Source organism: Amphibalanus amphitrite, unplaced genomic scaffold (genome assembly GCF_019059575.1).
Source record: "Amphibalanus amphitrite isolate SeventyFive unplaced genomic scaffold, NRLGWU_Aamphi_draft 000053F_arrow, whole genome shotgun sequence".
In the NCBI taxonomy this organism is placed as follows: domain Eukaryota; kingdom Metazoa; phylum Arthropoda; class Thecostraca; order Balanomorpha; family Balanidae; genus Amphibalanus; species Amphibalanus amphitrite.
In genome coordinates this window covers 1,359,402-1,380,625 of record NW_024881549.1, presented here as the reverse complement: position 1 = coordinate 1,380,625, position 21,224 = coordinate 1,359,402, and the positions used below count along the sequence as shown (strand labels likewise).

Sequence of the window (21,224 nt, the reverse complement as noted above, 5' to 3'; positions counted from 1 at the left end):
GAGATCGCCTTCATCCAATTACTGCCGCATTTCCACCCGTCAATTGAAATCAAAACCAAAATATAAAAAGTATCCAGTAGGTACGGCCCTCCAGATATTTAGTGGTTGGTTGCCAACATCACAATCAACATCACAATAAGTGATCTGCATTGATGAATACGTCCAATGGCTGTTGAAAACCATTGCCGAAGTGTGCACACGCGAACCCTCTTCTCATTTCTATTGAGTCATTTTACAGGAGTGTCTCTGTCATTCAAAGTTATTACACCAAAAGCACATAGGCTAACTAACCACTCTTTTGCTGGAGGGCCGTACTTACCTATAATTTCATAGCTAAGGTTACGAGGCTAGAGGCTTGTGAAAATATATCCTTTCCTCTGAGTCCTACTCGGGGTATATAGTCCTGCTTCATACTTGCTCTTGGAGGCTGGCTGATGATATACCTAGCTAATTGTTTACTTTTCAGCCACTGTAGATTTCATTTCATCTATATCTCTGATCTATGCTTATATTGATAATTGATGTTGCAGGAAACGTGTGGTGAAAACTAAGAAACCAACCATGGAGCCATTCAGTCGAAGTGAGAGACAGATACATGGAAGAACAGATGTGTTCTTCAAGCCACCCAGTCGACCTGAACAAGACACAAGGCCCTTGAGACAGAGACAGTTGAACAAAAGGGCAATGGATCTTCAGCAAAGTGGTGGAATAGTCAACATAAAGGGTGGTCAGATGCAGTTTGGGAGGCATAGAGAAGGAGATATCCCTCCTGTGAAGATTGCACAAGATAAAGGTGATCTAGAGTGGAGTGACAAGGTACCTACCTAATACAGTGCCCATTGTTGTTGTTATACCTAATGGTTGTGGCTTGGGAGACCCTGGCAGTGGTTACTTTAGAGTAAGACCAGGGGAGATTTCTAGCCTATCTGCCTTATCAGTTTTTGTGAGGCTATGATTATTGCATTCTGAACATCATTAGCTATGGGGGTTTGCCAGAATTTGGAGGAAAAGGTGTTAACCTTAAATAACAATTTTTCTAGACCATTTTCACTTATAATGTGCTTGCTCTCTTGCCTGGCATATTTTGGAATGCTCAGAAATAGCTCCTCAAGCAAGAAGCAGCCCAGACATGGACTGACCACCCTGACAGTACCCCAATAGAGTTCCGTGTGTCTGAGAGCCGCCCTCGCCGACAGCCGGCGCAGACCTCGCTGCCGTCCACGGGTGACTCGGCCGACCTGTTTCCGGACGGCGGGGAGCCGGCGCTGGCCTCGGCCGAGTTCAACACCACCCTGCGGCTGGCGCAGCGCATCCGGCGCCTGGAGCTGGACGAGCCCGACCTGGACCGGCTGGCCGAGGAGCGGCTGCAGAGCTGCCCGTGCGCCGCCCAGCAGGTGCGCAGCAAGGTCAGTGCCGCCCGCCCGGACACCGCGGACAACGGCCACAGACTGACGATATATGTAAGATGCTTGGCTGACATTGAGTTCTGGGCTGAGGTACGAGGTACCTACTCGCTGTTGTGACACCCTACGCTATTCTGTTTTGTCGCTATTTGGCCGAGCTGATTTGCCGTTACTTGAGTCAGTAATCGTGCGGTGTGCTGCCGATGGTGATGCCATTGCGGGGTATCGGCGTACCGGCCAACTGTGCGACTCGAGGCGACTAAGCTCCGTCCCCCACCCTCCCCCGGTGTCTGACAGGCGTTCGAGCGTCTCAACTACGGTCCGAGCGAGTGTCAGTACGGTAACCTGGTACCGGTCGAGCTGGAAGAGTCGCTGCTGGTCAGACAGATCGAGGCACGCACGCAGGTGAGAGACGACCGCCAGAGAATATGCTACCGTTGGCCGACCTCGTACGGTACTCCGGTCAGTTGTTGTCGGGAAACTCAGGGAACATAGATGTAGGAGTTGTCTGCCACGCATTTGGAAATCGGTTCCGATAGGGTTAGACAACAGAGGACCTGTCAATTACCCGTGTGTCGGGCGCTACGCTCACGCCCTTTGTATTTCGTAATTACGGAGCGAGCGAAGCGAGCGTAGTCTTTCCTTAGATTAACGGAAATTTCTGAGTATGAGCGGCCGGCCGGCCGGCCGGCCGTGGTCACGCTTTTGCGAAGCTTATATCTCAGCAACCACTTGACCGATTTACATGCGGTAATTTTTGTAGGGTAGCTTCATTCCTTCTACCAAGTATTGGACTATTCCCGATGCATGTGGGTGACCCCTTATGCACGTGCCACGTGCAAAACGAAGGGGTGTCACTTTTGCAATTGTTGCAATATCTCGGTAACTATTTGGCCGATTGCGCTGAAAGTTGGCATGTAGGTAGGCACCCACTATGCAATGCATATCCATGTGCCAGAGTTGAGGTGCTGCTGCACGTGCGCACGTGCAGGGGTCGATTCCAGATCTCGAGAACGGCTGGACCGATGGCGCTCAAATTTGGTACATGGTTAGGGACCGGTTAGTAGGGTGCCGTGCGAAAGTCAGTTGGGACCCATTTTGCACGTGCGCACGTGCAGGGTGCCGCCTCCAGATCTCGAGAACGGCTGGGCCAATTGTGCTCAAATTGGGCACATCGCTAGAGACCGGTTAGTAGGGTGCCGTGCACAACTCAGTTGGAGGTACCCCCTCGCCATTTCGCACGTGCAAGGCTCACCCTCTCGCTCGCTCCGTTAGTCGCCCCAAAAGGCGTTATACTGGTAGTTATTTTCGTACTCAGCGTTGAGCGTGTATGACACGCATCAGCGTCGCACTGTGCCCCTCGTGTCGTGGCTTTGGCATCTGACCGCCCCGCGCCGCCGGCAGGCCCGCGTGGAAGCGTACCGTCCGGAGCCGGGCCGGCGGCCGCCGGCGCCGCACGTCGGCGACCTGATGCACCTGGCCGTCCAGCACGAGTTTCCCGTGCCGCCGGCGCCGGACGCGCTGCACGTGAACGCCCCGCAGCCGCGGCCCGTCGGCCACGACCAGCTGGCGCGGCGCGCCTCGCAGCGGCACTCGCGGCTGTTCAGCGGCCAGCACAGCTGAGCGCCGGCCACGGCGTCCAGCACCGCTGAGCGCCGGCCACAGCGACCAGCACCGCTGAGTTCCGGCCACAGCGACCAGCACCGCTGAGCGCCGGCCAACTGTCCCTTCCAACATCGCTTCAACAGCGTGTGATGAGTGTAACTGGTCACGATATCAGGTATTTGTGTACATGATAAGGTCCTCACTAGGCCAAATATCCACGGAAGCTCTGTCATCTCATAATCAATCCAGCTTCCAATCGTGGTGTCTTAGTCACGCCACATATTTGTATTAAAACTATAGCTACCGACCGATGAGCGACCGACACGGCTGTGAATATATGACAATTATATAACGAACGAGCAAGTGTATTAACGCTCAAATCACTCACGTGAGAAATATAAGTGCACCATTGGACGGTTTCGCCATTTGTACAGTGCCAGTGCTAGTGGCATGCAATGAACTGACTAGATAACACGTGGAAGGCATCAGTTGCGACATGGAATCATGTGACAAGAGTGAACAGACAAGAACACGCGAGGACGGCACAATTTCCGAGGGCTTGCACCTCACTTCATCAGGGCGAATGTGCGAAGCCCGTGACGGACGAAGGACGGGCTCGTTCCCGGTGGCCAGCCCCTCGCCACGCACACACAAACTAAAACTTCACGTTACAAACACACTAATCGCTGCGCAAGAGGCGCGCTACATCCAGAGGACACACCTGGCCGCACTACAGACAAGATCCATCGCTGACTAGAGCAAAGTTAAATTCAGGTAACTGACTAGGACGGAATACGCATCACTACCGCGTACGAGATCATGGAATATGGTCAGCCGGTCTGCCAGCTGATACAGACCGTGCCCTCCTGAGCTACTGTCAGTGGCAGTGGGGCAACGGGTCGGAAAGGCACTGCAGTTTCACGCCACGCTGCTCAGCTGCATGTCTTCTACACCACTCTACCGAGTCGCCTACCTTGCTGCACCTTTCTCCTACGAAGCTGGACAGAACTAGCCGCCGCCTAGATAGCTGTTCACGACTAACCGCCTGCTAGGAAGCTGAAGCGTTGGCGGGCTAGACTACGCGCACCACGACCCTCATATGAGGAAGCGCTCGTCGACCAGTGTCTTCTTGGCCAGGTTGCGGCGGCCCAGATAGTAGCGTGCGGCGTCGACCATCTGTCGCGCACAAAAGCCGAGGTCAGTGGTGGCCACTGGTCCTCGCACCACTCGTCGGTTCTCACAAATATACGACACGGGTTGAGGGGATCGCTACCGTTGCTAATCACGTCTCATTCTAATTCCTTCACGGATTGATATTGGCGACACCAGCAGAATATAACTAACAACAGAAGGCAAGTAATAGATGAGCATCTAGCCACTACCCCGACTGGCTGCACATTTGCGAGGGCTCAGTTGAAATAAATAACCTAGCCCTCCTCTATCAATCATGGTGCAGTACGCCTCGACCAGCCGACTCTCACCTTTCCGGTAACGAAGACGACCATTCCTGCCAGCAGGGTGCTGCCGGACAGCAGGTCCACGAAGCAGAACAGCAGCACGTCGAACACAGCCAGCGCCCAACCGTGGCCGTACAGCAGGGCCCGCTCGAACGTCAGCCGGCCGTCTGGGGGCGGGAGGGTGTCACAGGTCAGTGGTCTGTGCTGTGACACGGCGGGTCAGCTGATGAGGGCTGCCAGGGGTTCGTGCTCCGTATTATCGCACGGCGGGACCAGGTGAGACCAATCAGCATCCCTTTCGCCACAAAATTATAAATGGCGGGGTCAGTTGAAGTCAGCCAAAGCAAGTACTGTAGTTTGTACAGTCACTCATATGTCCATCGGTTACGCAAATTCATAGCGGCTTAGTTCAACCCCAAAATAAAGGTAACGTGGCAGAGTTCAGCGCGTGGAAAATGTGGGAGTGAACTGTTCCGTATTTCACTGACCGTTGTAGAAGACTCCTTTTTCGTCCGGGTCGGCAAACTCAATGTCCATCATCGATTCAATAAACTTCTTATCCTTGACCGTGTAGTCCAGTTCCTTGATAGCCTGCGAAGCAGACAAAACAGCACATTATGGTTCCAATGCACAATATTGCAACGCAACGGACCAATTATACAACGGACAAGGCCTCAAAGCATACGGACCAGTGATAATGCACATTGTGCGTATCGTTCTGCTCGCTGCTCGCTGCTCTTCGCTTTACCAGCGCATTAACTTAGACAGGCGACACTCACGTGTTCGATGAATGCGGCCAGGAACCTGTTGATGGTGTTGTATGCCTGGATGCTGGGGTGCTGCTCGGCAGGAGGGCCGCTGGAGGAGTCTCCGGCGCCGCCCGACGGACGCTGAGCGGGGTGGCCGCCCGACTTCTGATGGACATAAATATTAGTGAGTCAGTGGGCATACATCACAGGGTTAGTGGATACGATAGCGCTCCATGACGGGGCCCACCACTGTCACACTCAGAGATGAAGGAGGAGCGAGCGAGAAGGGAAGACGGTAGAGGTGAGACAGACCGGCCCCGCCCATAAAGCTCCGGATTGGCCCTGTATAATATGTCGGCGGGTGTCAGTTCCACCCAACACTAACCCGCTGCATGGGCGCCAGCAGGTCGTCGTAGTGCAGCCGGAAGGTATTAGGCAGCATCAGCTGGAAGGTCTGCTGGTCGGCGCCGGGCACCAGGCCGCGCCGCGAGCACAGGTCCTCCTGCTCGCGCTGCAGCTGCTCGTACAGGCCCGACAGGTCGGCGTCCGCGTGACCGTGCACCGACCTGGAGCGAACACGGCGGCGGCTTGGTCATGCGTCAGCCAAGGTTTGACTTTCGGACATGTCACATCTGTCATTCTCAGCATGAATCATCCGATCATAGAAAGAGATATTTCTGTTAAAGGGTTCATGAATGAATAGTAATTATGACTCCACTTCCTACCCCACATTATAACTTCGACAATATAACGTGAAAACCGTCATTTTACGACCATTTAGGACCTTTTCCCCCAATGTTGCACAACCTATGAACATCGTCAAGACTGACAGCACGTTATCAACACTGCATTATGAGGTGAGGAGCAGTGATTACTGATCAGCGCTTCGTTGAGCCCCTTCCGGCGTCCTGGCGCCACTCCGTACCTGCCGTGGATGTAGTAGCCGTAGTTGCGCTCGTACAGGATGAACAGGCTGATGTTGGAGATGGAGCACAGATCCACAAACTGCTGCATCTTGTTCTCCACGAACCGCTCGTACAGCAGACCGTTGAACATCCACTGACGGCGGCACAGCGCAACGTGTTATCACACTACACCTTACAGATACTGCTATGATACTGCTCACAACGAAAACTCGGCCTTCGATTCGAGAACAGCTGGTCGAGCATTGAGATATAACTAGCAGCAATAAACAGTCCTGAGCGTCCTAGGAGTCTCATCCACAGCTCGACAAGTCGACGCCAATGATGAGGTAGAGTTTGGGCACAGACCCGGGCCCCGCTCACAGCACTCACCTGCAGGGCGGTCACCGTGCCGTACGTCAGCACGATGACGCTGAAGCGGCAGACGAACGACTGCGGCGCCGCCGGCTGGCCCGGCTCCAGCGACATCCCGCTGTCCGGCTCCGCGCTGCCCAGATCGATAAAACCGATTATCTGAGGGGAGACAGAGGGGCGGGAGTGGTCAGGTACGTGGCAAAGTGGGAGGAGATGGTCAGAAAATTGAGCTGACCGACTGAGAGTCACTTCAAGTCGATGTGCGTATCAGTGCAGTCAGAATCAGTCAGTCAGTATGCACTATGCATCGCATATACACTTGTCGACTACAACGCCCGACCTCCTATGGTACTGCCCGCCATAAAACCCCTCATATGATAATACATTATAGATTACATTGCACCTGCATCTTGCGATTGCACAATGTACATTGTACAAAGCATAGAATTCTGCAGTCACGCAGAACACAATGCGCATGTCCAGCGGCCGACCGGACCCCGCCGCGGCCGCGGGACTGACCTCCAGCGCGAAGAGCACCATCATCAGCTGCCAGGTCTGGTTTATGCGCCGCTGGGTCTGCAGCTCGTTCCACTCGTTGGCAATGAAGTAGGTGCGCCAGATGCTCACCTGTGGGTAGCGGCCCGGCAGCCGGTAAAGGGAGAGATGCTCGATACGGCACAGCGGTAACTAGGCACTAAGGTATAGGTTCTGGAAGTGGGTACTGGAGCCGAGGGTACGTTCCGGGGAGGGGGAGGGGCAGGTATGAACTGAGGGTTAGACTCTGCGAGTAGGCACTGGAGAGTAGGTGCTAGGGCTAGGTACTGCGGAACAGGGCGGCAGATACTGGGTAACTGCAGGCCGGGGAGGTACACAAAGAGGCAAAGGGGGACAAAGAGGCCGGGGACAGCGGTAAGTACCTGTACCGGTTGAGTGCCGCCGTACTCAGTACAGAACACCGGCTGGGACAGGATCGAGGAGTCGGTACCCTGAAACTGACCGAGTACGTACATCAGTCATACGACAAAATCGGGAGCTGGCCAACTGTCTGTCGATGTGGTGTAAAAACGCTAATGTATTTTACCAGTATAACGCCTTTTGGGGCGACTAACGGAGCGAGCGAGAGGGTGGGCCTTGCACGTGCGAAATTGCGAGGGGGTACCTCCAACTGACTTGTGCACGGCACCCTACTAACTGGTCTCTAGCGATGTGCCAAATTTGGGCACAATCGGCCCAGCCGTTCTCGAGATCTGGAAGCGGCACCCTGCACGTGCGCACGTGCAAAATGGGTCCCAACTGACTTGTGCACGGTACCCTACTAACCGGTCCCTAACCGTGTACCAAATTTGAGCGCAATCGGTCCCGCCGTTCCCGAGATCTGGAAACGACCCCTGCACGTGCGCACGTGCAGCAGCACCCCAACTATGGCACATGTATATGCAGTGCCTAGTGGGTGCCTACCTACATGCCAACTTTCAGCGCAATCGGCCAAGTAGTTACCGAGATATTGCAACAATTACAAAACTGACACCTCTTCGTTTTGCACGTGGCACGTGCATAAGGGCTCACCCACATGCATCGGGAATAGTCCAATACTTGGTAGAAGGAATGAAGCTACCCTACAAAAATTACCACGTGTAAATCGGTCAAGTGGTTGCTGAGATATAAGCCTCGCAAAAGCGTGACCACGGCCGGCCGGCCGCTCATACTCCGAAATTTCCGTTAATCTAAGGAAAGACTACGCTCGCTTCGCTCGCTCCGTAATCACATTGCTAAGGTGATCATAAAACGGTCTTCAAACAAACTTCTAATTACGGAGCGAGCGAAGCGAGCGTAGTCTTTCCTTAGATTAACGGAAATTTCTGAGTACCAGTATAACGCCTTTTGGGGCGACTAACGGAGCGAGCGAGAGGGTGGGCCTTGCACGTGCGAAATTGCGAGGCGAGGGGGTACCTCCAACTGACTTGTGCACGGCACCCTACTAACTGGTCTCTAGCGATGTGCCAAATTTGGCCGATTGGGCACAATCGGCCCAGCCGTTCTCGAGATCTGGAAGCGGCACCCTGCACGTGCGCACGTGCAAAATGGGTCCCAACTGACTTGTGCACGGCACCCTACTAACCGGTCCCTAACCGTGCACCAAATTTGAGCGCAATCGGTCCAGCCGTTCCCGAGATCTGGAAACGACCCCTGCACGTGCGCACGTGCAGCAGTACCCCAACTCTGGCACATGTATATGCAGTGCCTAGTGGGTGCCTACCTACATGCCAACTTTCAGCGCAATCGGCCAAGTAGTTACCGAGATATTGCAACAATTACAAAACTGACACCTCTTCGTTTTGCACGTGGCACGTGCATAAGGGGTCACCCACATGCATCGGGAATAGTCCAATACTTGGTAGAAGGAATGAAGCTACCCTACAAAAATTACCGCGTGTAAATCGGTCAAGTGGTTGCTGAGATATAAGCCTCGCAAAAGCGTGACCACGGCCGGCCGGCCGGCCGGCCGGCCGCTCATACTCAGAAATTTCCGTTAATCTAAGGAAAGACTACGCTCGCTTCGCTCGCTCCGTAATGAGCGGCCGGCCGGCCGGCCAGCCTGCCGGCCGTGGTCACGCTTTTGCGAGGCTTATATCTCAACAACCACTTGACCGATTTACAAGCGGTAATTTTTGTAGGGTAGCTTCATTCCTTCTACCAAGTATTGGACTATTCCTGATGCATGTGGGTGACCCCTTATGCACGTGCCACGTGCAAAACGAAGGTGTCCGTTTTGTAATTGTTGCAATATCTCGGTAACTACTTGGCCGATTGCGCTGAAAGTTGGCATGTAGGTAGGCACCCACTAGGCACTGCATATCCATGTGCCAGAGTTGGGGCGCTGCTGCACGTGCGCACGTGCAGGGGTCGTTTCCAGATCCCGAGAACGGCTCGACCGATTGCGCTCAAATTTGGTATACAGTTAGGGACCGGTTAGTAGGGTGCCGTGCACAAGTCAGTTGGGACCCATTTTGCACGTGCGCACGTGCAGGGTGCCGCTTCCAGATCTCGAGAATGGCTGGGCCGATTGTGCCCAAATTTGGCACATCGCTAGAGGCCGGTTAGTAGGGTGCCGTGCACAAATCAGTTGGAGGTACCCCCTCGCAATTTCGCACGTGCAAGGCCCACCTTCTCGCTCGCTCCGTTAGTCGCCTCAAAAGGCGTTATACTTTGGTTATAATGGTAGTTTATTCCTTCAAACAATTAATATCGTATCTGCGCGTTCTCATGCCGATCCTGAGAAGGCCATCTCCACGCAGCGACCACCAGGCACCCAGTGACCATCATCTCGTTACAGACATACATCGGCCGTCCGGCGGTCGCCCGGCTTGAGTGTGACTGACCGTTCCCGAGCCGTCGGCGCCGGCCGGCAGATGCGGGTGGGGCAGCGACGAGCGAGCCTTGGGCCGCTCCCAGTCGAGGAGGAACAGACTGACGGTCACCTGACGCCACAGCAGCCAAATAACGTCCGCTGTCTGAGAACAAAAGTACAACAGACTGACGGTCACCTGATGCCACAGAAGCCAAATAACGTCCGCCGTCTGCCGAGGACAACACAGACCCGCGTAACAGGTCAGAGTTGCAAATAAAGACTGCATAAAGACAGCTGGTCAACAGAGCACACCGCAACAACTGTAAGTACTTGAAAAAAAAAAAATACAGCCAAGAAGAAGAGGTGATCAAGACGAGAAGGACATAGCGGGGAAAAGGCAGAACAAGGGCTGGTGGGCCACAGATGGGAGTCAAAGGAGTACGTGCGGCTGCCCGTGGACTTAAACACACGAAATATGTTAACCCGCGCACCGACGGGGGGGGGGGGCGGATATCCGCCCCCCCTGAGGTTTTTCGCAAATAGCGGGAAAACCGCGGCGCGTAGCGCCGCGAAATTTGGTATGACTATTCCCTTATCAATTTTACACATGGTGTGCAAGTTTGAACCTCCTACCTTTCAAGGTCAGGTCACCAGGTCACTTTGAATGACCCAACCTCAAGTCACTTTTTTGCAACTTTGTCACCGTGCCAGAGCTACAGTAGATGTCGGAGGCCTTTGAAAGTCGCAGGATGTTATTAGGTCATTAGTAGCTACAATTTGTATATCTCGGAATTTTGATATCGGTGACCTAAGGTCAGGTCAATTTCGCGACCTCCCCATTATAAGTCAATGGGGGAAAAATCAACTCCCTGTTTTTACCACTAAAACGGGTCGGAATGGCCCCATATACCATACATGACTTCATATACGATCAACCTTCACTACCTTGAGGTCTGTTTTGCTGTTGGGCAGCTGTGAGGTCATGTGACGTCATCAAAGGTCACCAAAGGTTTTTGGCCAATAACTCCATACAGGAACAAGATACAGACGCGTGGATGGTCTCATTGTGTTCAGCTCGTCAAGACGCATCGAATGATATACATGATGACCTCGAGGTCACGTGACCTGAGGTCAACCTTTGACCTTGACCTTTCGAGGTCAACATATATATCATTCGATGCGGATTGACGAGAGGATCACGATGATGCCCTTAGTTTGTTCCTATCTTGACTAATTCGAAAGTTATTCGAGAAAAACTCTCTCCATATTTAGCGCCGCCATTTTGACTTTTTCGACCCCTGTGACGTCATCTTTGACCTGACCTGAAAATGACCTTAGCAAAAATTGTAGATCTTGACCGTGCGTATCCGATGCCGTTTACCGCTTGTCGCTATCTTGCTTCGTTCTCGAGATCTCAGGGGGGGGGGGCGGTCATCCGCCCCCCCCCCCGTCGGTACTAAGTTGGCGCAGACCCCCGTCGGTGCGCGGGTTAACATACCTTCAGGACGAATGCCGAGATGACGATGTCTCGCACGAAGCGTTCCTGCTCGGGCGTCGGTAGCAGGCTGTAAGCCACCTCCTGGCGCTTGAAGAATATGAACCAGTAGAAGCAGGTGCAGAACATCACCAGGAGGAAGACGTTGGCCAGGCTGCCGCAGCAGCACACCAGGAGGTGTATCTGCGGTCGTGCATCGATTAGTGACCTCAGAGGTATCACCCACCACTGTTGACATCCTGATACCATGACTGATGGGGAATAATACCAGAGCAAAATTTTACCAGGGAATGAGAGAAAAGAAGTGGAAATCGATGGATTTCATACAAAAGTCAGGGAACTGTGAACGGAGATGACCTTTGATAAGCTCACCGAGAAGCGAGAACAAACTGGGTGACATCACACACGAAGGAATACTGTGACCATCAGGGGGTTTACTTGTCACTGGCACCACTGGATAGGGACCACAAAGACCGTACTGGACACGGAGAACTGATACCACTATAGTCTGTTCCACTTAACTTCAACATTCACTCCAAGATGCGTGGCTCATTAAGCACGCGACATTACAGCATACTTAAGAAAATCGAGCAGAGCTGCAGCCAAGGCTGCGGCTCTAGCAAGGCCCTATATAGAAGGTATGCTCATTAGGCCGAAGCAGCGATTTCCGTGACGTCACAGGTACGAAGGGTCGGACGGCTGTAATGCAATCCTATGGAAAATGACCCAACTTTAGGGCTCTCCCACATAGCTGACAGACTCGACACTAAGGTAAAAATTACATCACATAAAACCTCGAATCAAGACGAACAAGAAACCTATCTGACGTTGTTACGTATTACTAATGGCTTAGACTCTATTCAAGTATATTCAGGGCTCTGCATTAGCTTACTTTTTCTGCTGTCAATGCCACTACAAATGCCTAGTCGGCGCACGTGCGCTTGTCGAGCGGGGACCACCAGTCGGGCGATTCGGAGCTGCCGCCCAATCAGAACGCCGCAATGCCGTGACGTCATTGGTCGCACACGACACGTTACGGAGATAGGGATGAGACAGCCCTGCGGCTCTAGTAATCTTGGCTGCGGCGAAATTCTGACGGACAAGTCACTTTGGTATCAATTTGGTATGTTTGGTCTTGGTCATTGGTAGCCCAGATAAGTCCGTAAAATATCAGGTGATACTGATTTTTTATTTGAAACGTATTTAATAACATCATTTTTATAAAGGGTAGTTTAAAATATTATCGTGTTGATACAGCTACTGTTAAATGTTTTCAAAACTTCGGCAAGGAAAGCCACTTGGTGCACAAACCAGGCAAACAATATACAATGTCTAAAAATATTTTACTAATAAGAAAGATGAACATCTCAAGCAAGGTGATGAGAGAGCCGCTGCAAGTATCAATGTAGCACAAGAGACAAGTTTGGCTACTGGAGTGTCTATCTCGTCTGTCCAAGCGGTGAAAAAAGAGGCGGAGACACACGGATGCCAGTCTCCAGTCCGCAAGCGACCGAACAGGATGCGACGCGAGTACCTGGACGACTTTGAGCAATGTGCGCTAAGAAGAATGGTGCATGCTATGTATTTGGACGGAAAAAAGGTCACTTTGGACACGATGAAAGCAGCGGTGCAAGAACAACTCGGGAAGACCATCTCTCGATCAACACTTCGAAGGCAGCTATTGCAGAACGGGTTCAAGTTCAGGGAAGTGAACAACCGAAAGCTGCTGATCGAAAAGCCTCAGGTGGTCGCCGCAAGAAACACTTTCCTCAGGCGAATTCAAAAGATAAGACAGCAAAACCCGGATCGAAATATCTTTTATCTGGATGAAACTTGGTATAACCAGTTCGATATGAAAACGGTTGCATGGTTGGACGATGATGAGGTGGTCGGCCAGAAACCAGTGACTGGGAAGGGAAAACGACTTATCATAGTCGACGCTGGATCTGAGAAAGGATTCGTCTCAGAAGCATACATGTGCATGAGGACAGATGGCAAGTCAGCTGACTACCACACGTCCATGAACTCCGACTGCTTCGAGACCTGGTTCACGCAACAGCTGCTACCAAACCTACCACCTCATAGCGTCATAGTCATGGACAACGCGTCATACCACTCACGATGCGCGAACAAAGCTCCCACATCAAGCTGGCGGAAGGCAGCTATCCAAGAATGGCTTCAGGTCCATCACGTCGAGATTGATCCGGGCATGCGGAAGGTGGAGCTGCTCGAGCTTGTGCGTCCTCTCCGACAGGCACGCGAGTACGTGCTTGACATGCTGGCGCAAGAAGCAGGTCACGAAGTTCTGAGGCTGCCACCCTACCATTGTGACCTTAACCCAATTGAAATGATTTGGGCACATATGAAGTCCCACGTCCGCCAGCTGAACACCTCTGGGCATCTCCAGGACATCGAAAGGCTGCTGCTCGAGAGCCGGGACGCCACCACAACGGACATGTGGCGTAACTGCTGCCGCCATGTGCAGGAACTGGAGGAGGCATACTGGCGTGCTGATGGCATGCTGGAGGACATCGATCCTGTGGTAGTGTCATTGCAGGATTCGAGCTCCGACAGCGACAGTGATGAGGAATGATGCTTGGTGATGTTCGTCAGGTGTTCGTTGTTTTTGGACCTGTATAAGTATTGTGCGTTATATCTTCTCCGACTGAACGATTGTAACTGCAACCGCCCACCCTGCGTTGTACACTTGGTCGCGTCTGGTGTTTCCATAATATACTCAGTCCTCTGTGACGAACGGGTTTTTTTAGTGGTTTTGTACATGGGGGAGCATAAGAGACATTTAGATTGGAGCTTACCATCTGTCCTAAAAATTAACCCGCGCGGGGCTGGGGGGGGGGTAAATTTTACCCCCCCTCGCGAATTTTTGCGATATCTCAAAAACGGCGGCGCGCAGCGCCGCCAAACTTTCAGTACCTTTTCTTACATCAATTTGACACGTTCCCTGAAAATTTGAGCGAAATCCGTCGGAAAATTTTTGAGAAATTGACGTTTTAGTGACGTCATGTTCGCCATTTTCGCCTCAAAAACGGCAAAAGTTCAAACGCCGCTAACATCTTCATTTTTAAAGGAATCAAGACGTAACAAAAAAGGTTATACGTAATTTTACTTTGTCTATCAAATGGCACTCTCGGTTTTTTGAAAATTTTGGATTTTGGCCTAAATTTTTTCAAAAAACTGACTTTTTTGGGAAAATCATTATAAAATCCAAAATTTTGAGTCTATCGAAAAAACCGGAATATATGTCAAGAGAAGTGGTCTATGTGCACCTACATACCAAATTTTAGAAGAATCGGTTCAAAAATGTGGGAGTTATTCAAAATTTTATGACGTCACGACACACAAATTTTTTGAAAAATGACTTTTTTGGAAGTTCTAGACCTCGTACGGAAACAAAAATAGCACCATTCGATTCGCCGTGAAAAACTGCATCAGATAGACACCTTTTTAGGCCTTAACAACCAACTTCAAAATTTGACCTCACTTGACCTGACCTTGACCTGACCTCGACCTGAAATTCATCCAGAGGTGGTCCATATCACTTATTGAGTGTGCCTATTGAATTCTATGAGTAAAATGACCCATAAAACATGTGTCGCACATGCCCTTTTCTATATTTTGTTTTTTGGTGACCTGACCTGACCTGACCTGACCTGACCTTGACCTTGACCTCTGAATGATATTGTATGCAACGAATATTGTCTTGGTAGCCTAAGAACACGTTTTGGGCGATCAGTCTCAGTCCATGACTCCATTCTTCGGCAACTACGGTGCAAGGCCGACACTGTAGAAACTTGCAATTTGTACCCTTGACCTGACCTTGACCTTGACCTCAAACTTTAAATTAAGTACAGGTTTATAGTAGTTCGTGATGAGAGCTTTCGATTGGCGTTTGAATTTTCCAAATCGGACCATTAGTTCGGGAGATAACAGGGGGGGTAAAATTTACCCCCCCCCCAGCCCCGCGCGTTCGGCTGGAGACCCCAGCCCCGCGCGGGTTAACTGTCGGCTGTGCAGTAGCCATAGAGCCGCAGGAAAAGCAACGGTTCTAAAGAGCCAAAGATGACAGACATTGCGCCACGGGTCTCAGTGGCACCTCCCGCACTTTGGCGGCGCTCGAAATTCCCTGTCTGGTGTGTTCGATTTTTACTAAAAACTATTCTCGCTCGTGCATTATCGAACAGCTATCTTGGAGTGAATGCTGAAGTTAAGTGGAACAGACTATAGGAGCAGGGACCACTGACAGTGCACGTACCAGCGTGGGGACGTCCACCTCCGTCTTTCCGTTCCGGCTGCTCCAGGCCCAGGTACGGAAGATGGCCCAGACGACGGCGAAGGCGCTCATCACACCGACGGCAACCTGGCAGCGGGCAGACGGCACAGGTCACAGCGGGTGGACAGCAGAGCTGACGGCGAGGTCAGAGTGGGCGGCGCTGGTCACAGCGGATGGACGACAGAGGTAGAGGAGAACAGCTGACGCCACGTATCACAACAGTCTGCACTGCTCAGTGGTGTACAGATGTCACTGGTTGCAAATGGGCGGATGGAACACGTCACAACCGTGAACAAACAGACGGTATCACGCAGGCGAACGGGAGATATCACTCCCACCGGCTATCGCGCTGAACTTACGTTACGAGTCGGCAGAACGGTACGCCAGCAGCGTCTGATGCCGTGCTGCTAACGGTCCCGTTCCCTGTCTCACCTCGATCTGCTCCCGTGCATCCGACATGTCCACGCTGTAGCTGACGCGCACCCGGACGGGGAGGCCGCCGGCGGCCGCCCGCTCCGCCGGTACCAGGCCGTAGCCGAGGGTGAGCAGCGGCGGGGCGATCCGACCGGGCCGGCCGGCCTCCGAGCGCATCTCCACCCTGAGGGGCCGGGGAGCGACGTCAGCACTGCGGGACCGTGTGAGTCTGATACTGACCTCCTTCATGTCCGGGCGTATAAAATGCGTTTAATTTTCCATATTTGTTAAGCGTTACGAGATTGTAGCCCTAATAAAGCTCAAAGCTGAGCTGATGTTAAACAGCTTTCCGTAAACTGGCCTGCAGACGGCGGGCGGACAGCCGGGCGAGCGGTTCCTTGACAGCGAAGGTAAAAGTTCGCCGTACCCACTGAAGGTAAATGTTTACGGTACTCAGTACTCACTGGAGGTGAACGTCGCGCACGTACTGGACCAGCTGCGGCCCGGGCTGCTCGCCAGTTCCCGCCGACGGTACTGAAGACACAGCGTCCACCAGGAAGAACCGGTGCACCAGCTGCCAGCGGTGGCGGTCCTCGGCCTATCGAGAACGAGGGGCGGTCAGCCGCTGTCTGCCCGAACTGCCAGCGGTGGCGGTCCTCGGCCTGCCGAGTAGGAGGGGAGTTCAGACGCGGTCTGTCATAATTGTCAGTCCGTCATACAGTCACACAGACGCAGTCGTGCAGACGAAGAGCCATACGCACAGTCAGTCATAGAGTCACGCAGTCCAAAGTTAGTCACAAAGCCGCCGACGGCACTCACCTGGTTGACATACCGTCCGTTTCTGCGGTAGTTGAGCACGCGCACGGGGATGGCGTACAGCCATTCTACCTCGTCGGCGTGGTACTGCAGGTAGAGCTCGAAGAACTCGGGCGGACCTGCTTCCAGAAGGTCACGGCCGCTCAGTGTACAGGTGTGCTCGAACCGAGAGCCGAACCTGGCCACACACTACACAGTCAGCGGTGCAGTTATAATACAGCACACAGTAAAGACACGCGGCAAACGGCACAAACGCACAGCTAACAGAGGTCCGACAAAAAAGCGGCCAGTATCGCTGGCCACACAACAGGGCGGAATAACACGGTTAACAAAGCCAGTATTTTTGGCAATTGGCCGTAAAACACAAAACACTCTGACGACCAGCTGAGCTTTGAACAGACGGAAGAATGTCACACCATGGCCGATGTACGGTGATCAGTCCCGCTCGGACGGCAGACCAGGGCCGGTGGCATCCCCATACCTGGTGGCGCTGCGCAGAGCCGCCGACAGCTGCGGACAGACGCTGGAGCGGACAGAGTCCAGCGGTGTCCGGCCCAGCAGTCGACCGTCGGCGCTGAACCGCGCCACCGTCAGGTTCAGGTACGAGCTCTGCGAAACAGGTGGACAGTTAAAATCAGAACAGCCGGCCGTCGGCGGTGAACCGGGCCACCGTCAGGTTCAGGTACGAGCTCTGGGGACAGGTGGAGGATGATTAATTGGAGCCGGCAGTTGGTGCTGAGCCGCACCACGGCATGAGGTTCAGGTAGAAGTTCTACAAAACAGGGCGACGGTTAAAGCCCAACAGTAGGCGCTAAACTGAGTCACCGTCGGGTTAAACTCTGGAGAAAGGTTCGGAACGGTAGACTCTGCTTCCCGCAGTTTACGAGTAGATGTGTTCCAACGGTTTAATAATCACTCTTCCAGCCTCAGTTTGCCCTCCCCAGAACAGTAGAACACCCACCACTCTCCCCTTCCGATGCCACATTCCTACTTTTATCACCGCAGCACAGACGGCACCTCCCGTGCTACACACATGCAGAGATGAACCATCGCCCAGGCGAAAACCCATAGCCTCGTTCGTCTCTCCGCGGCAGTTGCGGGTTACCTGGCGTTACCTAGTTACCTGGCGGTCCCGCTGCACAGTGAGCCCCTTAGGTCCCACCTGGCGGTCCCGCTGCACAGTGTACTCCTGGGGTCCCACCTGGCGGTCCCGCTGCGCGGTGTATATACTCCTGGGAGATACACAGACATGGGAGCTGCTGTGGGTCATACCTGGCGGTCACGCTGCACAGTGTACTCCTGGGGTCCCACCTGTAGGTCTCGCTGCACGGTGTACTCCTGGGAGATGCGGCTGCGGCTCAGCACCGTCGGCGCCTCGTCCTCCTCATAGAACAGCCAGGGCAGGTGTGGAGCCGGCGGTCGCTGGCGACCCGAGGCCAGCTGGCGCAGCTGGCCGCACGGCGCCGCCGCCGACCGCTCCGAGTACATGGTGATCGCGCAGAGGTTGGCCAGCAGGTGGCACGCCGATATGTTGTGACGGAACTGCGGGAAGTGCAGACCCCAGGTCACGTATGTAAAATAAGAACAATTAAACATTATTAGTAAACTTCCAACATTCTCATAAAATATAATTAAAAATTTAAAAAACAGATGTGTTAAGTTAGCGTTTCCAATTTCAGCACCTACTGTTTTCCTGAAAGACCCGAGGTTAAAATTTCCAAGGCATGTAGAAATAACGTACGATAAGAATTGCGGTAAACTGCGATGCTCCGCTGACAGAACAGGACGGGAGCAACACTGATGGATCCTTACTCGACAGAGGAAGGCGGCGGCGCGACTGTGGCGGCGGAAAAACGCAGAGTCGATGGTCGTGCCGTCCTCGAAGTCGATGGTGTACATGGAGGCCTCAGCGGGCACCTGAAACCGAGGACACAGACATGATGACCTGCAGCAACACACTGACATACACGCTGACCGACCGAGACAAGGTACAGCGTAAATGGAGACGTCAGAATTCGGATGCAGTGTGATGTCCGCACAATACTATGCATACATTCAAAATTAAACGAATTTATCAGCCACGCCACATTTATAAGTGACGCCAACGGCCATTGTCGGTCGTCCGGTCCGGGATCAGCGGCTACGCGACGGCAAGTTCCCGTGGTCCGGGTGGGTGAGGTCCCGTGGTAGCTGCACGCGTACGTCACCTGGTTGAGCTGGGAGGAGCTCAGGCAGACGCCCGACAGCAGCAGGTGCGAGTCCGGACAGCGGCACGAGCCGGACGCCGCCAGCAGCGAGCGGTCGCACCGGTGGCACTGAGCGGAACCGTCGGCGGCCGGCTCCGCCTCGGCGCCGCAGCGCAGGCAGCCGCGCGCGCGCCGCGTCCCGTTGGGCGTCAGCTCCACTGGGGACAGGCGACACACGCCATCAGGTCGGCGGCCAGGCACCGCACTGGTCCGATCAGCACCAGGATAATGCAATATCATGACATGAAATAAATTTGTAAGAAAAATTTGTCAGGAGTAGGATCACTGCCAACACTATGAGTCACTGGAGCCTGGACCCATCTCCTGAGCTTAAAATACTAGTAAAATCCAGTGACCATTACCCAATTGGACCAGAGACAGCTGCTATTCATTAGGATAATCAGCTGGTCTTAAAGATCCATATCTGTGTGAAATGTGAATAGATGAAGGAAACTTCCCTGCCATTTGTACTCCTGCTTAGCTACAGAGATTAATGAGGCAGATTGAGGTGCCCTGACATGGCCAAAGAAGCTGATACAGCAAGCCTGGCAACTTCTACATGATGTACCAATATGAAATCAAAGTCATACAAGATCTTATATCTTAAAAAAAAATGGGCTGCCTACAACCAAATGGCACCAAATAAAGCAAATAACATGACCATTTCACTAGTAGTTACTCACCTTGCACTGTGCCATTTGGGCATGGTGTGCAGGTCTTGGTGGTGGCATCATAGGCCAGCGGGGACTCACAACGAATGCAGTCCAGGCCATCTTTGGAGGTGACATGCTCAGGAGGGCAACCAACACATGACAGTTGGCCAGAGACTGACTCGTATGTCTGCCAGTAGCCAGGCTCACAGACACACTCAAGTCCTGAGGGACACAGTCATGCCCAGTCATAAATATGTCTTAGCCATGCTTGATTGATTTATTTTATACTCAAGGCTCAGGTTAAAAATGTGACTTGGAAATAATGCAGGATCTTTGTAAGAATAGGAAAATATGTCTATGAATCAGTTTCAAATAACCTAATATGCATACATATCATTATATTCCAACTGAGTGATGCAAGACACAATCTTGTCAAAAAATATAAGCATCTCACCATCTTTTGAATGAACTTGAAACTTGCCGCATTCCGTACATTGGTAGGTAGTGGTGCTGAAAAACTGTGTCAAATGACAGTCCTCGATATGCTGAACTTCAAAGGATTCTTGACTTGTGCCCGACAAAATATGATTAAATAATAACAATACCACTCCAAATATCTTCATCTTACACCTCATCTATGATCTACCCTGACCCAAAGAATTCATGACATAGGTACACTCGGGGGCAGATTGATGTTCCACCACTCCCAGCCCATCGGGCTCCCATGGCTCAGCACTTGCTGCTGCCGGTGTTGCCTGCCCTCAGCACTGCTCAGCACTGCGTGCCAGTGCCAGTACTGCCAGTGCTGCCACTGGCAGCAGCCAGTGCTGAGCCATGGGAGCCCGATGGGTAGGGAGTGGTGGAACATCAATCTGCCCCCGAGTGTACCAGTCATTCATGAGTCATTCAGAGAAGCATTACAATGAGGCATGAGCACTGTGTGTTCTGCGCCTGTTCCCCGATGAACAAATGTTCTCATATAGTTTTTAACACAGTGTATGTTTTTAACCAGACCAGGAGCTAAACGGGCGAACAGGCGCGCACGGGCGCGTATATCCAAGGCCATATATCTAAGCAGCGAGCTAATAGCTTAGAGCTAATTGGAGCTAAGATAGCTCACGGGATTTTTAAATGTCAACGGAAAGTGTCAGAAAATGGCATCAACCTAGAGACATTTCCCATAACATTTCTCTATTTCCGATTTTCCTGTTTTGCGTTTTCTTGGAATTTAAGATTTTAAATAGGCTGCTTCTACAAAATAGGCATGTTATGCTTGGTTTGAAATAGAGGGCGAAAGTATATAATTTATCTACAATCGTCAGCTCTTATCTAAAAAATGTGAATATTTTCAGGATGCGTATATTTCAGGATGAGCCACGAAAACAAAAATCTAGAGAGCTATTAGAATATCACTAGTGAGCTGCAAGTTCCTGTCGACATTTGTAAAAATACCTTAGTTCCTGACAGTC

The 21,224-nt window shown here is 52.4% G+C and overlaps 3 protein-coding genes across 7 annotated transcripts; 2 read left to right on the top strand and 1 right to left on the bottom strand.

Moving 5' to 3' along the window:
* LOC122378004 lies at positions 1–3,422 on the top strand. Its single transcript, XM_043358711.1, has 5 exons — positions 1–76; positions 531–816; positions 1,197–1,406; positions 1,701–1,808; positions 2,808–3,422. Exons 2-5 carry the CDS (start codon positions 562–564, stop codon positions 3,024–3,026), a joined length of 792 nt encoding a protein of 263 aa, XP_043214646.1. The 5' UTR covers positions 1–76; positions 531–561; the 3' UTR covers positions 3,027–3,422.
* On the bottom strand, positions 3,358–20,822 carry LOC122378003 (meckelin-like). 5 transcript variants are annotated; one of them, XM_043358706.1, is made up of 22 exons: positions 20,770–20,822; positions 20,210–20,397; positions 19,786–19,977; positions 19,064–19,260; positions 18,669–18,773; positions 18,168–18,398; positions 17,338–17,465; positions 16,860–17,034; positions 16,505–16,638; positions 16,059–16,224; positions 15,609–15,713; positions 11,339–11,518; positions 9,872–10,003; positions 7,409–7,483; positions 7,011–7,118; positions 6,510–6,650; positions 6,140–6,273; positions 5,600–5,780; positions 5,245–5,379; positions 4,954–5,056; positions 4,490–4,632; positions 3,358–4,184 (listed from the first exon to the last, which is right to left on the bottom strand). In XM_043358706.1, the coding sequence occupies exons 2-22, from the start codon at positions 20,388–20,390 to the stop codon at positions 4,104–4,106; spliced, it is 3,027 nt and encodes a 1,008-aa protein (XP_043214641.1). In that variant the 5' UTR covers positions 20,391–20,397; positions 20,770–20,822; the 3' UTR covers positions 3,358–4,103. The 5 variants fall into 5 exon arrangements, with proteins under 5 accessions (XP_043214641.1, XP_043214642.1, XP_043214643.1 ...); XM_043358707.1 differs by having other exon boundaries at positions 20,210–20,402; positions 20,770–20,808; XM_043358708.1 differs by lacking the exon at positions 20,770–20,822 and adding an exon at positions 20,677–20,740.
* LOC122378005 lies at positions 12,679–14,078 on the top strand. Its single transcript, XM_043358712.1, has one exon. The coding sequence runs from the start codon at positions 12,855–12,857 to the stop codon at positions 13,926–13,928; it is 1,074 nt and encodes a 357-aa protein (XP_043214647.1). The 5' UTR covers positions 12,679–12,854; the 3' UTR covers positions 13,929–14,078.
* Positions 20,823–21,224: the final 402 nt, after the last annotated feature.

What these genes read in the sequence shown, in the direction of transcription:
- LOC122378004 (XM_043358711.1), top strand. Translation starts at nt 562, where the DNA reads ATGGAGCCATTCAGTCGAAGTGAGAGACAGATACATGGAAGAACAGAT. An exon ending in ATCTAGAGTGGAGTGACAAG is followed by an intron (nt 817 to 1,196) that starts GTACCTACCTAA and finishes CCTCGCCGACAG; the next exon opens with CCGGCGCAGACCTCGCTGCC. An exon ending in CCCAGCAGGTGCGCAGCAAG is followed by an intron (nt 1,407 to 1,700) that starts GTCAGTGCCGCC and finishes GGTGTCTGACAG; the next exon opens with GCGTTCGAGCGTCTCAACTA.
- LOC122378005 (XM_043358712.1), top strand. Translation starts at nt 12,855, where the DNA reads ATGCGACGCGAGTACCTGGACGACTTTGAGCAATGTGCGCTAAGAAGA.
- LOC122378003 (XM_043358706.1), bottom strand. Translation starts at nt 20,390, where the DNA reads ATGAGGTGTAAGATGAAGATATTTGGAGTGGTATTGTTATTATTTAAT. An exon ending in GCGCCGACGGCTCGGGAACG is followed by an intron (nt 7,484 to 9,871) that starts GTCAGTCACACT and finishes GTACTCGGTCAG; the next exon opens with TTTCAGGGTACCGACTCCTC. An exon ending in TGGCCGCATTCATCGAACAC is followed by an intron (nt 5,057 to 5,244) that starts GTGAGTGTCGCC and finishes TCTGCTTCGCAG; the next exon opens with GCTATCAAGGAACTGGACTA.